The 14,841-nt window shown below is 54.0% G+C and overlaps 1 protein-coding gene across 12 annotated transcripts in view; it reads right to left on the reverse strand.

Annotated features, from left to right (window-relative positions):
- The window catches only part of MSI2 (musashi RNA binding protein 2), a 188,021-nt gene extending 182,308 nt beyond the window's left edge, over nucleotides 1–5,713 (reverse strand). For 7 of the 12 annotated variants that reach the window (XM_015296179.4, XM_025142044.3, XM_015296175.4 and 4 more), the window contains exons 1-5: nucleotides 5,381–5,667; nucleotides 5,233–5,273; nucleotides 5,081–5,162; nucleotides 4,810–4,894; nucleotides 1,140–1,181 (exon numbers count right to left, since the gene is read on the reverse strand). In XM_015296179.4, the coding sequence (XP_015151665.1) occupies nucleotides 1,140–1,181; nucleotides 4,810–4,894; nucleotides 5,081–5,162; nucleotides 5,233–5,273; nucleotides 5,381–5,442 (312 nt within the window). In that variant the 5' untranslated portion in view covers nucleotides 5,443–5,667. Of the gene's footprint in view, nucleotides 1–1,139; nucleotides 1,182–4,375; nucleotides 4,912–5,080; nucleotides 5,163–5,232; nucleotides 5,274–5,380 lie in introns of those variants that run through there. The other 5 variants (XM_046902748.1, XM_040650540.2, XM_040650541.2 and 2 more) reach the window with 5 other exon arrangements.
- Between the last annotated feature and the right edge of the window lie 9,128 nt (nucleotides 5,714–14,841).

The raw sequence follows: 14,841 nt of genomic DNA on the forward strand, positions 1-14,841 counted from the left end.
CCGGTGCTCCTAAATCACACACGGTTTCTCCCAGATGCACATTTTGTACAATACTTAATGTTACAGTCCCAATATTCAACAACCTGCTTTCATAAGCAGCCATACACGATAAAACCGTTGGGCTGAACCTGCTCAGGTGGTCTCACACCACAGAGGCTGTTAAATGCTTCTCCTTGCTGACTTCCCTCTGCAACTGCACAGTCCTCTTTCCCAACTTTTCAGCCAAAGCAACCCAAGACAAACAGTGCACGCAGGTGGCACACGTCAGATAAATTCTTCCTACAGATTCTCAAAAACAAATAGTCAGAAAGCCAATTACTGAAGTTTTCTTTTAGCTTTCAAAATACAAACGCAAGTGCATGCTCTTTGGGATCTGAAACTGATCTGCAGGTTTTGTTCGGCAGAACCTAAAGAGCAACAGCCACCTCTGCTCCCTATGCAGGTCTTCCCAAGGAAATGGCACCCAGCGATAACTGAGAGCCGCGTCTGCACACAGCCAGCGCGCCTTTGTCCCAGCGTGGAAAGCGGCCCCGCGCAGCCGGAGCGCCCTGCAAGGAGGTCACTGCTCCGGCCTGCCCGACTTAAAGCTCATTGTTTCCCCATGCTTGCAAAAGAATACCCTGTGGCCTGAAGAGTTCACAGCTCCATCAGAACTTGCTATCCAACACTTGTTAGTCTCCAAACGCATCTCTGAAGTTATACAAAAGAAAACTTGCAAACAATGAAGGCAGAGATATACCCCCATCCATCACAACCACAGAACTGAAAGCTCAGCTCGAAACAAGCCTGAAGTCTGCACTTAATCCAAACAATCTCCATAAACACCACACAAAACGTACTGCAGAAAAGAGCATAACAAACCCAAGTAATGCGGCAACAATCTCCCACCAGTACCGGAGAAGCCTCTGTTTTTCAGCCAGCGAACTGACCGGGGCTCTGCAAGGAGACAGTTAACTGCAGGCACGGAACGGCACAAAGCAGCTCTCCTGCAGTTTCACAGCCATGCGCTGATACCCTTAAGACGCCATGCACTCCGGCTTTAAAAGCTTTCATTGCCAATTCCCTGTTTGAAACCTGAACTGCCTGGCAACAATGATTCTCTGTGTGCCTAAAATCCTATTATTGATCCTCCTACTTACCTTAGGCTGTGCTCGTCGGGGAAATGCAACTTTAGGGTCAATCTGAGGAAAAAGAAAGGAGAAATCAACAAGATAGCTTTTGTTGTCAAGCTGTTCTTTTTTAAATCATTGAATTATTAATCTCTCATTTCTCAGGCTCATAGTTCAGCACACTGCGCCCTATAACTACTCCGTAAGTGAGAGATCACAGGCTGGGTTTGTCAGGGACTTTCTGGCAGAGGGAGGGAGATGGGAAGGGAGGAAGCAAACCTCTCTTGTGCACACCCTGAGCACAGCCCGGCGGGTCACAACCACCAGCAGTGCCCAGGGAGCCCTATGTGGGCCTCTGCAGCAACACCGCATGGCAGCCCCATCTGAGCACTCCTGAGGTTGCACAGAAAGCCAGCACTCCTGATCGAGCCCTACCCTGCAGGCCTTGACACCTGCACCTTCCTTCCGCTGGGTTTAGGGTTACTTTGGTCTTTGTTTTATTCTTCTATTTCATCAACTGGCTAGCAGCACCGATGCAAAATGCAAAGTCAAATTGCTTCAGTTTCTATTGATTATTAGAACTAAATTGTTAGAAGGACTACGAGGTTATCCTTCGTGACAGCCCTCCTCGTGGCTCTGCTACATACCAGATGAGCACTGAGAGACCACAAAGGAGCACTGTGGAGGTGGGGGAAAGAGGAGGGCAAAACAAAACGTAAAGGTACTGTGAGGCAGAAGAGACCCAGCTCTTCAAAAAAGATTTTCCACGAGGGAGTTTCCTGAATGAAGCAGAGACAAAAAGGACTAAGAAGATCAACGAGCACATCTTGGTTTCATCCCTCGCTCCCTTCAGACGCAGCACTGACCCCTCTGTGCTGCATAAATTAAAAGCCACGTCCACTTTGCAGTTCCAAAGTGTTCATTCTGCGATTTTAAAAGCAACTTTCACAAAGGGGATCTTTGCCAACCGCTCTCTACCTCTCAAAAATCACCTGAAAACAGAAATCCGCCACCATAAATGAAGGAGTGGATGTAAATAAACAATCACACCTTTTAGGCAGCGGTCTGGTCCGAACTGCCACAATTGACTGCAAGAAAGTGTCTGCGTGCTGCTGATTGCACCTGTATTTTTAGCAGCATCTGCACGCACACACCTTCTACATAGGTTAGGAAAGGGTGTGTGAGAGAACTGCAGCCCACCTTGCGACTGCCTTCAGTGCTCCTTGACTGCATAACAAACGCTGACCCTGACCATGTGAAGGCAGAAGCAGAGGCTTTCATGGCTGGGAGTTGGCTGTATTTCACCCCCTGCAGCTGCCCCCAAACAAGGAGGTGTTCCCACGTTGGTACCGTTATTGCTGCGGTGATTTCCGTGACAAATAACCTCTCCTAAAGAGCAGCTCTACTCACTTAATATGTCGAAATCACAAACAGCACTGGCATTTGAAGTGCAACCGATCACTAATTTGTCTGCATCAGATACAAATACAGTATCTTTCTTTTGGAACGCACCTGAGAAATGAGTGATTACGTGCCACTTCTTTGTTCAAAAAGCATTAAACAGTAATTTAACTAGAAAGCTAACCTTTTTCACAGAGATTAACATTATCTACAAATACATCCAGCACTGACTAGCATCCGTCTACTGGGGCGATACAACAGGTATGGATGGTCCATGCGGGTACCCAAAGGCAAACCGGCACATTCCTACAGCTGCTCCCAACGGGAAACTTTTTGCAGAATGAACGCCCGTCCCACCAGGACCCCACGATCCCAGCGGCAGGAAGCAGAAGAGCTGTGGCATTCTGAAGCGAACCGCTCATTTCTGAAGGTCAGTCCAAAGAGCACGGAGCTCTGCACCGCAGCAACAGCACCTCCCGAGCAACCGAGCTCCGCTTCGTACAAACTTTCTGCCCAACGCTGCCATCCCAGAGGCACCCCGGCGCCCCACGGCACATCCATACCTTTTGCATAACCCTGTCAACTACTTCAACAACCAAAAATAAATTTCTACAAAAAAAAAAATATTGAGTTAGTTAGGTACAATTCTACTTACTGTATCTACAAGTCCTCTAGGAAATGACTATAATACTATTGCTGATATGAATGGCCATTACCTAAACAAAGCTTTTAACGTAACTGTAAACAAGAGCGACGTTTCCATGCCAATACCCAACCGATCTGCCTCCTGCGCTGAACGTTGAAACAGAGTCAAATGCTGTTACACCGAGCAGCAGTCACTACAACACGGCGACACACGAGTGAGCGGCCGGGGCGACCCGCGAGCTGCGCCCTGCAGCCACGCTGCGACAGCGACAGCGACGGGCACTGCTCTTAGGATTGCCCCCATCGCTCACACGGCCGCACTGAGCCACATCGGCCCTCGCAGAGCTTTCCGCCCCTCCCCCAAGCAAAGCACACTAATACACTGCAGGGACTCCGTGCCATCGAGGGGAAAGCTGGGGAGGACGCAGTTGTGGGCAGAGGAAGAGAGGGCGTCCTCCCGGCACTCTTTAAACTCTTGTTCAGATACTGTTTGCCTTTGTTCTTCCTAACTAAGTTTATCTTTAGAAACACACAGAATACGGCCGTACACCGAGGTCCGGTGACTTTAATCTCTGGGGCAGTCAGATCAGCGATCGCACCGTATCTGATTAACCCCCACATCAAATTACTGAGGCAGGCGAAGGCAGGGGCTGCGCGCTCGGACAGGCCCAGCAGAATCTGTCAGTCGGGCTCAATCATTCCGCCCCACCTGCTTTGTAGGGGCTCTGTTTCACATCAACCCCTTTAAGTGCCACACGCCGTGCCGGGCCTGCCCTTGGTGCAGCTGCATCACACCCAGGCACACGGCAGATGCTCCGGCACCGAGACAGGACTCAGCCTTTCACCGCTGTAACATTTCAGCCCCAGCACCGCGCCACGAAGCGGCACAGCCGCGGACACGCGCCCTCCGGAGCGCTCGAGCAGGGCTGAGCCCCGCAGCCCCTCCATCCCCAGCACAGCACCGCTCACGCCGAGCGGTACCGGAGCAGAAATGACCTCTACCGGCGTCCTCCCCACGCCGCTGCTGGGCACAGTGCGGAGGCAACGTGCAAACTGCAAACTCCAGCCCCAGCACGGCCCGGGGTGCGGGGCGGCAGTGGGGGCTGGACACGGCACTGAAAAAACGTGACGTGGGGGGGGCAGCAACCCCGGTTTGGTTTTGTTTTTTTTAAAATGCCCGTTTAAAAAAGAAACAGATCAGTTGAATAACATCGCGTTACCCGCTGGAGAGCGACTGGAGCAAAAAGCTTTGCACAAACAGCAAACCGGCGCTCGTGCAGCTCTCCGGCCCTCACTCTCCACGGATCAACGTGAGAATCCCACGGGGCCTCAACGCGGGCTCCGGGAGCGGCACCAACAGAAGGGACGGTGCGGCTGCGGGCGGCCCCGGGACGGCCCGATGGGGCCATCAGCGGACATCAGCCGCGCAAAGTGCCCCGCAGGAAACCTTCTGCAGCGGAACGCTCCAAAAAGTTACGTTTCACCCTGGGATTTTTTCAATGTCATCGCTCGATAGAACGCGAGGCGTGGGGAGGAGCCACCGGCCGGCAGGGAGAATTCGGATTAAAGCGGAAAAAATAGAAAATAAAATGAAAAGTTGCCGCTTTCGCGAGTTCGAGCCGAATCCGGAGCGGCGCTGGGGACGGCCACCTACCGTCTTGGAGTCCAGCTCGTGGTGCGGCTGGGCCAGCACCTTGTCCACGCTGCCCGGGTCCGCGAACGTCACGAAGCCGAAGCCTCTGCCGAGACAAAGAGCGGAGACGGGCGGGGGGCGATGAGCACCGGGGGGCCGCACCGCCCGCACCGCCGCCGCTTTGTTCCGCGGGGCGGCCCCGCGCCGGGCCGCAAAGTTTTGTCCGGGTGGGGGGGGGAGGAGGGGGGGGGGGGGGGGGGAGGAGGGGTGGAAGGGGGAGGGGGCCGCTTACCTGGAGCGCTTGGTGGTGGGGTCCCGCATGACCATGCACTCCCGGATCTCCCCGAATTTGCTGAAATAGTCGCGGAGGCTGTCTGCGGGGAGAGGAGAGCGGGGGGCAGCGCGGGCACGCAGGGAGGGCGGGGGGGCGGGCGCGGCGCCTACCTGGGGAGGTCTGCCAGCTGAGGCCGCCGATGAACATCTTGCTGGGGGGAGAGAGCGGAGCGGGGCTCAGCGCCGGGCCGCCATCGGCCATTTTGACGGGGCACGGCGCGGAGCGGGGCCGAGGGGGCCCCCCCGCCCGCACACTTACCCGGGGTCGTGCTGCGCCTCGCCGGGGCCGCCCGAGGTCGCCTGGCTCCCGTCCGCCTCCATGGCCGCGCGGAGCCCGCAGCGATCCGCGCCGAGCGAGAGACCCCCCCCCCCCGCCCGCCGCCGCTGCCGCCCCCCCGGCCCGGCCCGGCTCGGCTCGCTGCGGCTCCGCTCCGCTCCCCTCCTTCCCTTCCCTTCCCCCCTCCTCCTTCACCACCTCCTCCTCCTCCCTCCGCTACCGGAGGACCTCACTGGAGCGGCGCCGGGGAAGCGGCCAAGATCCGTCACACGTGGGCTCGGCTTAGCTCAGCTCAGCGCCGCGCGTCCCGCCCCCCCGCCACCATCCTCTCCTCCCTCCATCCCGCGCGCCGCGCCGCCCCCCCGCCCCCGCGCCACGGGGCGGGGCCGCCGCCGTCGCGTGGCCCTGCGTGACGTCACCGCCGCGCGCGCCGTGCCTCGCTCCAGCGCGCGCCCACCCTCGCTCCGCGCGCGCGCCCCCGACGCCGCAGCTCTCTTCCCCCCTCCCGCCCCCCGCGTGCCCGCCGGCACCGCTGAGCCTCCTCCGCCCGGGGGCGCCGCTCCGCGCCTCGGGCCGGGATGGGGGAGCCCTGCGGTGTGAGGACGGGCGGAGGGGTCGAGAAGGCGGCGCTTCGCCGGTGACGGAGCCCGCGAGCGAGCGGCTGCAGCCCCGCATCCCCGTGCCCCTGCGACGCGGCGCCCACGGATGTCAACACCCGACATCACAGTGCCCCCGCTTGTCAAAACTCAACATCCCGGTGCCACCGTGTGTCAACGCTCAACATCGCGGTGCCCCCCCCCCATCCCGGTGCCCACATACGCTCGTACTCCACGTCCCGGTACCCCAAATCCCGGCCCCCCACGATCCGCAGCCCACGGGTGACGTCCACGATGCCCATCCCCAGCCCCGCCGCCACCCCGTGCTGTGCTCTGCTCTGCTCTCGGCCGCCGTGCTAAAGATCCGAGCTCCCAGCGGATTTCAGCTAACGACCTGCAAAGTTAACTTCTGTAGCTGCTGCTCGGCGCTAATGTTGTCCCCAGCTGCACAATTAAAAGTTGGAGCGTTCGTCCCATTAACAAGGAAAGTTATCGGTATCGATACCGACTCAGACTCTGTGCCGTGGCACTGCGCACAGCTGACTTTGGGCTGAGGGCAACTGCTACTGCACAGCACTGGCCCTCGTTAGCAGGTTTTAGGCTTGCTGATCTCTTGACGCACAGCAGTTTGGGAATGGAGATGCGCGGTTTGTTGCGGGAAGCATCTGTAGGGCCTAAGCAATGGCTGACTCTTGCCAGCAACACGTGGGTCCTGGGAGCCTAAGTGACGCCTGAGATTCCCAACAAGTTTCTTCCCCAGAAGAGCACTCGGGCGCCGGCACGGCTGCCCACAGAGTGGGGGTCACCGCCCCCCCAGGTGCTCCGATGTGTGGGGAGGTGGCACTGAGGGATGCGGTCAGTGGGCACGGTGGGGTGGCCTGAGTTTGGACTTAGTGACTGGGGAGGCCTTTTCCAAGCTTACTGATTCTGCGGCTCTATGAAATACAGACGTTGGGCTGCCAAACCAGAGAGCGGCTGTGGGAGGTGCTGAGCCCGGTAAGGACACCGCGCTGCATGGGAGCGGGTTCACCTCTCTGCCACGGAGGAGTCTGCATTTATGTTCTGCGTGCGCTATAAATTCCATGTCATAATAAAAAGGGTCTAAATCTTTACTGAATAATTCATTTTCATGCATAGGGAAGAAATAATGACTTATATTATATTCCATCTATCATTTAATAAGTTCTTGAGATTGATCGGCCGGTGGGTTTTGGAAGTCCCCGATCAGCAGCGGCGCGCTGCGGGCTGCCCTGCTGCACCCAGCCACGGCTCCACCTGACAAATGTTACCGAGACAGCTTTACGGAGGGGCAATGCACGGGGGAGCTGCCAGGAAATCAGAGATCATTTAAAATGCAGAATATGTCACTGCAAACAATTGGTTTGGTGCTGCCTCTCTGCCTCGGTGTCGGCAGCGACCTGCAGAACCGCTCCCCCTCACACACTGAGGGGCCACGGCTCCAAGACAGCCCTGGGGGCCCACGTGGGCTCCAACGTGCCGCAGCCTGGCTGCAATGCCCACGGGCAAAAGTTGGACAGGGTGCAGATGCTGGTTTTGGTTTTGCTTTTTAAGGCTGTCCGTCCTTTGACAACCAACTGCATCTCCCAGTGGCGAGTGCTACCCGCCTGCCCGGGCTGCCTGCCCTGCTACCAGCTGCCAACTGGGACGAGAGGGAACGGCCTCATGTTGCGCCAGGGGAGGGTCAGGTTGGGTATTAGGAAACATTTCTTCCTATGGGAACGGGCTGCCCAGGGAGTGTTGGGTCACTGTCCTCAAAGGTGTTCATGAAACATTTAGATGTGGCACTGAGGGACACGGTTTAGTGGGGGAATATTGGTGGCAAGTGGACTGTTGGATGGGATGACCTTGGAGGTCTTTTCCAAGCTTGGTGGCTCTATGATTCTAACACAGCGGCAAAAACCCTGCCCTTGGGTGAGGTTTGCAGGTGACCGAGGAGGATCGGCCCCTGCCGCCTGCCAGGAACAAACAAACAAAAGCCACTGAGTTGGGCTGCGCGTGCAGAACAGGAAAGGGCAGCGGGCAGTTCCTGCACTGAATCGGGCCGTGCCGGGGCCGTCCCTGCGCTCACATCTGCTGCAGATGTGGCTCCACGTCGGGGGGACACTGACGTTTTTCTCAGTGGCAGTTCCAGATCTGCACCAAGTTATTTCGGCATCTTGCTAATGAAGACATTACACTGACCTTATTAAAATCATTGGGATTTTCATCTTAATTGCGAGAGCATCATTTTTTCAACTGTTTCAAAAGAGGAATAAAAAACAAATATTATCAGGCCCATCTTTTAGATGATAAGGAAGGGGGAAAGGGAGCTCTGTGAGGAAGGATTTCAAAGCCTGCTTTGTTTTCATCAGCTTTGAAATCAACAGACAGCCCTGAGAATTCTGTTTTTCTGAACTACAGTGTTTAATTCTATTTACTGCTCCCAGGCAATTTTGTATGTGGGCACCAGGAAAACCAACCGGACCACTTTAAAGAAGTGCTCCTGCTCTTTTTGGATGTGTCATTTCTCCTGCAGGTAGGAGTGTGGGACACAGATCAATTAAGCTAAGAACAAAAACAACATGGGGAGGCAACATGGGGAGAGGAGGTGTTTGCTGTGTCTCTGTTGGGCGCTCCATGGCCCAGGTGAACATCTCAGGATCCCTAAGGAGGGGTTTTGTGCCGACTTCTTCAAGGGCCATCCCCAGACTGCACCCCCTGAAAACCCTGAGCGGTGCCACTGCCTCCTGCAGCAGCTGCATCCTTGGAGATGCACTTCTTGGGCCACATCCGTGCCAGGAATCCAGCTGCCTTCCCTCTCCTGAAATGAGGCTCTCCACCTTGTTTTTCTACTTGATTAACTGTTAGCAGAGGCCTTTAAGATCCCCTGATAAACTGTTTCAGAAGTCCAAACTAATATTATTAACCGTGAATCTTTTCCTATAAATAATTTCCAGAAGCAGATCAATGCTACAACTGAGTCAATGGTTTCACTGGATTCATTTCTTCCTGTTACTCCTGGATTTTTTTTTCCTGTAGCCACTAATCAATTACGATGATAAAACTGCCCTGGAACACCCCCAAAATAAAGACAAACAGTGTGCATTATCAGGGACTGGCGATGTGCGTGGCATCGGAGATGCGTTACCTTCTCTGTGGCACATTTGTTTTCCCCTATAGACAGTTAAAAAAGGAGGCACAGTAAATGAATGGTCTGGATGTAACACAGCATTAATTCCCTGACCTTCTGCATCGAGTGACTAAGAATCTCAATCTCAATTATTCCTTTCATGATGGAATCTGAAATAGACACAGCGAGTCCTCACATTCTTGCTCAAAACAGGGAGAGGTGGAATGAGATGAGCCAGCCCGATCATTTGGCACTGAAACCACATTCATTATCAGCTCCGTGTCATTCAAAAAAATTGACTGTAGGAGAAAGCAAGAGCATCCAAGGAGAATTACTGCAGAACGCACGCAGACGGCGTCTGTACAGATACGAGCACACCTTTATAAACACAACGCGTGCCTTAAAATTCACAAATCTGAAGCTGAATTAGGGGCAGGGAAAACAAATTGCTCCCTAGAGGGCATCGTCGCTGTATGCTTCCAACCAGCAGCCCAAAGCTGTTGCAGAACACCCTGACAGGTCGGTGCCCCAAAGCCACTCTGCAGATGGAGGGGATGTCCGCGAGCGCCCCGGCCATGGAGCAGCCGAGGCCGTGAGACCTGGGCACGGCACAAAGCTGGCAGCACCCGGGGCAGGGCAGGAGGAGCAGTGATCATTCCGCAGGGTGCAGTTATGTCCTGTGTTTCCCTTTGGCACAACCCGCTGCTCGCCCCTCTGCGCTCACCGTGGTGCGTGGGACGGCTGCCGGGCCTGGGGACAGGGGCTGTACGCAGCCCCCGCCCGCATCTCAGATTCCAGCGGTGTACGTCAGGAAGAACTGTGCCTGCTCAGTGTAGCCATAACTACATTAAAACACCATAATTGAATACAAACCGCGTCACGATGGAGTCACAGATCGCAGAAGCACAGAGCCGGGCGGATGGTCCCGGCGCCCTCCCACTGCCCCCTGCTCACAGAGCTGTGCCCCGGAGCCCACCCCACGTGTGGGCAGTGTCCCACGGCCCTCCTCACAGCACATCTCCTGCAGAAGCCCTCACGCGGCTCTGCCGGTCCTTCTCCTGGCTCCTCTGTCACCCCAGGGATCTCCCCATGACTCGGAGCGCTCTTTCTCACCGTGCCCATTCTTTGTTCTCTTTCCCCATTTCAGAAATTCCTCATCCTGAATCATTTGCTTCCCTCAGACTTAAAGCCCTGACGCTCCAGCTGCCCAGCTCCCACATTCTGCTCTGGCTCTGGGGCTGCCATCAGATTAACTCCCTCATTCCAAATCAGCTTAAGCGGAGGTTAATGCCAATCTTGTGCTCACACCTGTGCTGAATCAGGGCTTTGCTGACTTCCTGCTTTATTTATTGGGCTTTCCGAGGCTGCGAAGCAGAGATGGCCAAGGATCTACCTTGAACCTTCCCCAGGACTCCCTGTGATGGAGAGCAGAGGCTGCAAACGTTGCAGGGCCTCTGCTGCATGAGGAGCAGCTTCATGAAGATTCATGTCTTTCATATTGTTCTATGAAATTAAAGTGCAATGGAAAGTCACTCTTGAGGAAGCGAAGATCTACTGCAGTAATATACATGTAAACATAATTAAGCAACGAGTCCTGATCTACCTGTCCCTTCCTGGCCAAAGTTCAGCTGGAGTTTTTGTCAGTGGTAAGATCAAACTATGCAAACAGTTCTAGCAGACTTGCCCATAAAAGCAATTTCGGGTGACGAGATCAATAGCAGCGTCCCACTCTGGTCCACGCGAACCAGAAGCAGAACACTGAGCCCTTTGTTTCTCCCTCCGCACCCCCACCTGCCACACTCAGTCTCAATATCCCTAAGCAGTGCACAGAGGAGCACACCAGCCCCGCTCGGAGCACAGCCCCAGCCCACAGAGAGCTCACATGCAGAGCCCAGACCTGCAATGCACTCTCGGTGGCACAGACCCCCCCCGGTGGGTTATTCCAGCTGGATCAGGTGCCAGCTCTCCCACTCCATCTCAGCGCTGCATTAGGTGTCATGTGTCCTCTGGGAGGTGGCATGGGGCCAGGCTGACACCGGCAGTGACGCACTGCCACGTGCCCAGCCCTGAGCTGCCGCCACTTCTCCCAGTCTGCTCGCGAGCAGCGCCCCAAATCCCGCACAGAAAGGACTGTGCGCTCCTGAGCTGCCCGGCCTCACACCAACAGCTGCATCGCCTCGAGCAGACCCAGCTCAGCCACAGGGCTGCTGTGTGAGCATCCCCAGGTTCACTTCAGCCTCATCAGCACAGGTCAGTTATACAGCTGCCTGGCTGGAAATAAGAGGTGTGTGTTTGCGCATGGGTTTGGATGCTCATTTTCGAGCAGCCACAATCCCAAATGTGCAACATTCACACTTGCAGACTATTTGTAGCTAAGTAAAACCAAACTGCTTCTAAGCTGAACTGGGAGCATCAGACTGTGGCACAGATATTCAGAGCCTTTCAAAGTCCCTGTTTGGGGAGTGATTTTCTAAAAATGCAGTTTTTTCCCTTTTCTTTTTGTTTAAAGTAAACGTGTGGTCTTTGAAGCTCCAAGAAAAGAACTTGAAAAACGTGACCTTTGGGCTTTGATATGAGACAACAAATAAAAGTAATCCAGAGGACAATCCTTTCAAAAACACGCATGGTGAATGGAGAAAGGACAACATGTTTTGCTTGGAGGCCAAGGCGGGCAGCGGGCTCATCTATCACCTTAGAGAAATCCTCTAGTGCCAGGGAAAACCTGGCACTGCCAAAAGGCCGTGGCACACAGCACACTGCCCAGGGCTGCATCCCCTCCAATCCACACTCACTGCTCCGCCATGGGATGGACCCACCCCGATGCTCCCGGAGTGCTTTGCTGAAGGAGCGGCAGATGCGCGCCTGGCAGTGCTCCGGGGGGGACGTTTGTTCACCTGGCACCCGAGAGCACTTCAGCTCCATGTCTCCAAATCGACATCTTCGCATCACTTGGGATCAATGTCCGTGGGCCCACCAGGATCCTGAAGCTACACCTCACACTGCTTCCAACGGGGATGCTCTTCCACCAAAAGGAAATAAAACGTGAGCTTCTGGGTGATCCTGGGGTGGAATGGACGAAGCCTGCTGGACCCGCTCTCACTGGGCCCTTTCAGAGCCATACATCATTATGGCGCTGTTGCCCTCATGATGTATTGGTGTAATGCATCATCAGAGCAGCACTGCTCCAGTGATGCATTGCTCTTCACACAGCGTTAGCCTCTCACCAGCCGAACGTCCACCAGCAAGAACACGTTCAGGACAGTCAGTACATTTTAATTTATTATTTTCCAAAACTTTTGGAGACTGGCACTGTTTATTCCCACGGCTCAGCCTGGCTGTTGAACACGGGCGCAGTTCCAGCCCCGCTGTGAGCACCCCGCTGCCGGGAGCAGGAGATGGGCAGTAACAGCTACCAAAGCTCCCTCCCACTGAAAGTCTTTTCCTTTCCTGAATTGCACGGAAGTTTCAAACACTTCTCCCAATTACTTCTCACCCCTTTTTGCTCACCTCCTCCTATGGCTGCAAAGAGGGGAAATGCAAAGGGTAAGTCAGCTGGAAAAACCGACCAGCAACCCCACACTATATGTATGTATGTGAGTACGTATTTGCACATGCATGTTTAATTATAACTACTTCTTTTCAGCAGCAAGCAACGCGTCTGTTGCAACCAAAAATGATTTTGCTATTTCAACGCTGGGAAATCTGCAAGTCAAAGGTGAGGGAATGACTGCATGGAGCTGCTCTATGAAAAAATCACAATCTGGCAGCCTGCAGCAGCCCGCGATTGCTGGCAGAGTGGGATTGCCAATCATTTTTATACCTCTGCACTTTAAATAGCAATAATGTGTTGAATGTGAAATTGCCTGTGCTGATGTGGTTTGCTTCACGCTATTAAAATACAAGCGTCGGGACACACATTACACATTTGTGATTCCTCTGAGACATTGTTGGGGGGGAAAATACAAACTCCAGGAGAAAATTGAGGGGGAATTAAGAGGCAAAGGGGGAGGGAGAAGTGGCCAACCAGGTCACTGAGAGATCGCAAGTGTGCAGAAAGGAAACAGGGAGAACATTGTTCGGCGCATCTGGACACGGCCAGGAAATGGCCAATTATTCCGAAGTCACCGGGGCACATTAAGCGACGGAGATTATTTCCGATAATGTTTATCCCCTATTTGATTTCCATTTGTTTTGCTCTGCCTTCGTCCATCCCAGAGCAACACTTGGCCCAACACCCAAGCCCCCATTCCGGGGCCAGGCACTGCTGTGCTTTGATCCGGAGGCAGAAGCATCAGCTCAGGCACAGAGCAGCTGAGAGACGTGGCACAGCCCTCAGGGCACAGTGCTCCCAGCACACACTTCCCTGCCAGCAGCTTCGGGGTTTTCCAGGCAGCACAGCCGGCAGCTTTGCCTGGGCAAGGACACAGAGTGCTGTACTTGTGGCCATGCGCAGCTTTGCGTCTCCATTGGAGCCGTTTGTGTCCCGAATCAGGAAGCCATTACACATTCTGACAACCACATAACTCTTTGTGGATGAACAGGTCCCTTAATGTATGGTTTTACAGCCTTATTTATATATAAGTACCCACATATAATGCATATCTGTATGAAAAAGTGCCCAAGCCATCCCTGCGTAAGCAGCTATACTTCTGAAAGGGGAAAAAGTGATGATATATGCACGGTGTTATTTCCGTCCACCTAAGAAGTTATTGCATGATTCACTGATCCCCACCTCCTTTCTGCTCTCTGCCCTCTCCTCTGTCAACATATAAATAGCCGTTCCTCAGTCACACATTCCAGGTGCCAAACTTCTGCAAAGTCTTTCAAGAATACAACATTCCCAGCTCAGACGCAGACAGACCATGGGATGAGGGCAAGTAACACAAAAAACCCAAACCTTCCATTTCTCAGTTGTTTTGCTGTGAGTGGGCACAGCCGGGTCCCACCAGCAGCCACCACATGGGGCCAAGGGGGGGAGTGGGTGCGGGCAGAGGGCTGGGAGGTTCACTCAGCACACAGGGAACAAAGCAAAGAGATTTAAGATTTAAGGTCCTGTCATACCCGGAAGTTTTATTAGTTCTTCTGCAGCAGTTATAGGGCTGAATTTTTTATTATTATTTTTTAAGAGAATAGGCATAGCGGTAAGGTCCTAGCAATAAAAGGTGCCAGAATGGAATAAAAACTGAAGTATCTCTGTTCATCATCCTCGTGCTATTGAACCAAGGTCACACAGAGGTAGAACACAAACCCACATTTCTCCATCCCCTCTGCCCATGGCTGAGCCCCACGGGCGGCCCCACTCCTCTGTCTCCAGCAGCAGCTCCTCACCATCAGCACAGCGACCTCACCTCAAACCACACAGCCAGAGAGCGCAATGTAATCAACGCAGAAAGGCTGAGAAAATTAACTTAAAAATGTTAAATGAGAGGAACAAAGACTTCAGACGTGAGCTGGAAGACAAATCGTGCTGAGAGAGGAAAGCTGCCCAGGAACATGGGTGCAAAGGCGCCGTGTTTACAGCGGCCGCGACGCGGAGGAGGTGGCAGGCGAGATATTGATTTGATAAGCAGATGAGCTGAAATGTTGAGTGCATTGGAGATGCTGATAGAAAAAAAGGGATGGATGGAGAGACAGGGGAAAGCAAGAGAACAGCTGTGTACACTGAGATCCATGAGATGTTATGGAAAACAGAAGGTCATCACGATCCATGAAATTCT

This window comes from Gallus gallus, chromosome 19 (genome assembly GCF_016699485.2).
Source record: "Gallus gallus isolate bGalGal1 chromosome 19, bGalGal1.mat.broiler.GRCg7b, whole genome shotgun sequence".
In the NCBI taxonomy this organism is placed as follows: domain Eukaryota; kingdom Metazoa; phylum Chordata; class Aves; order Galliformes; family Phasianidae; genus Gallus; species Gallus gallus.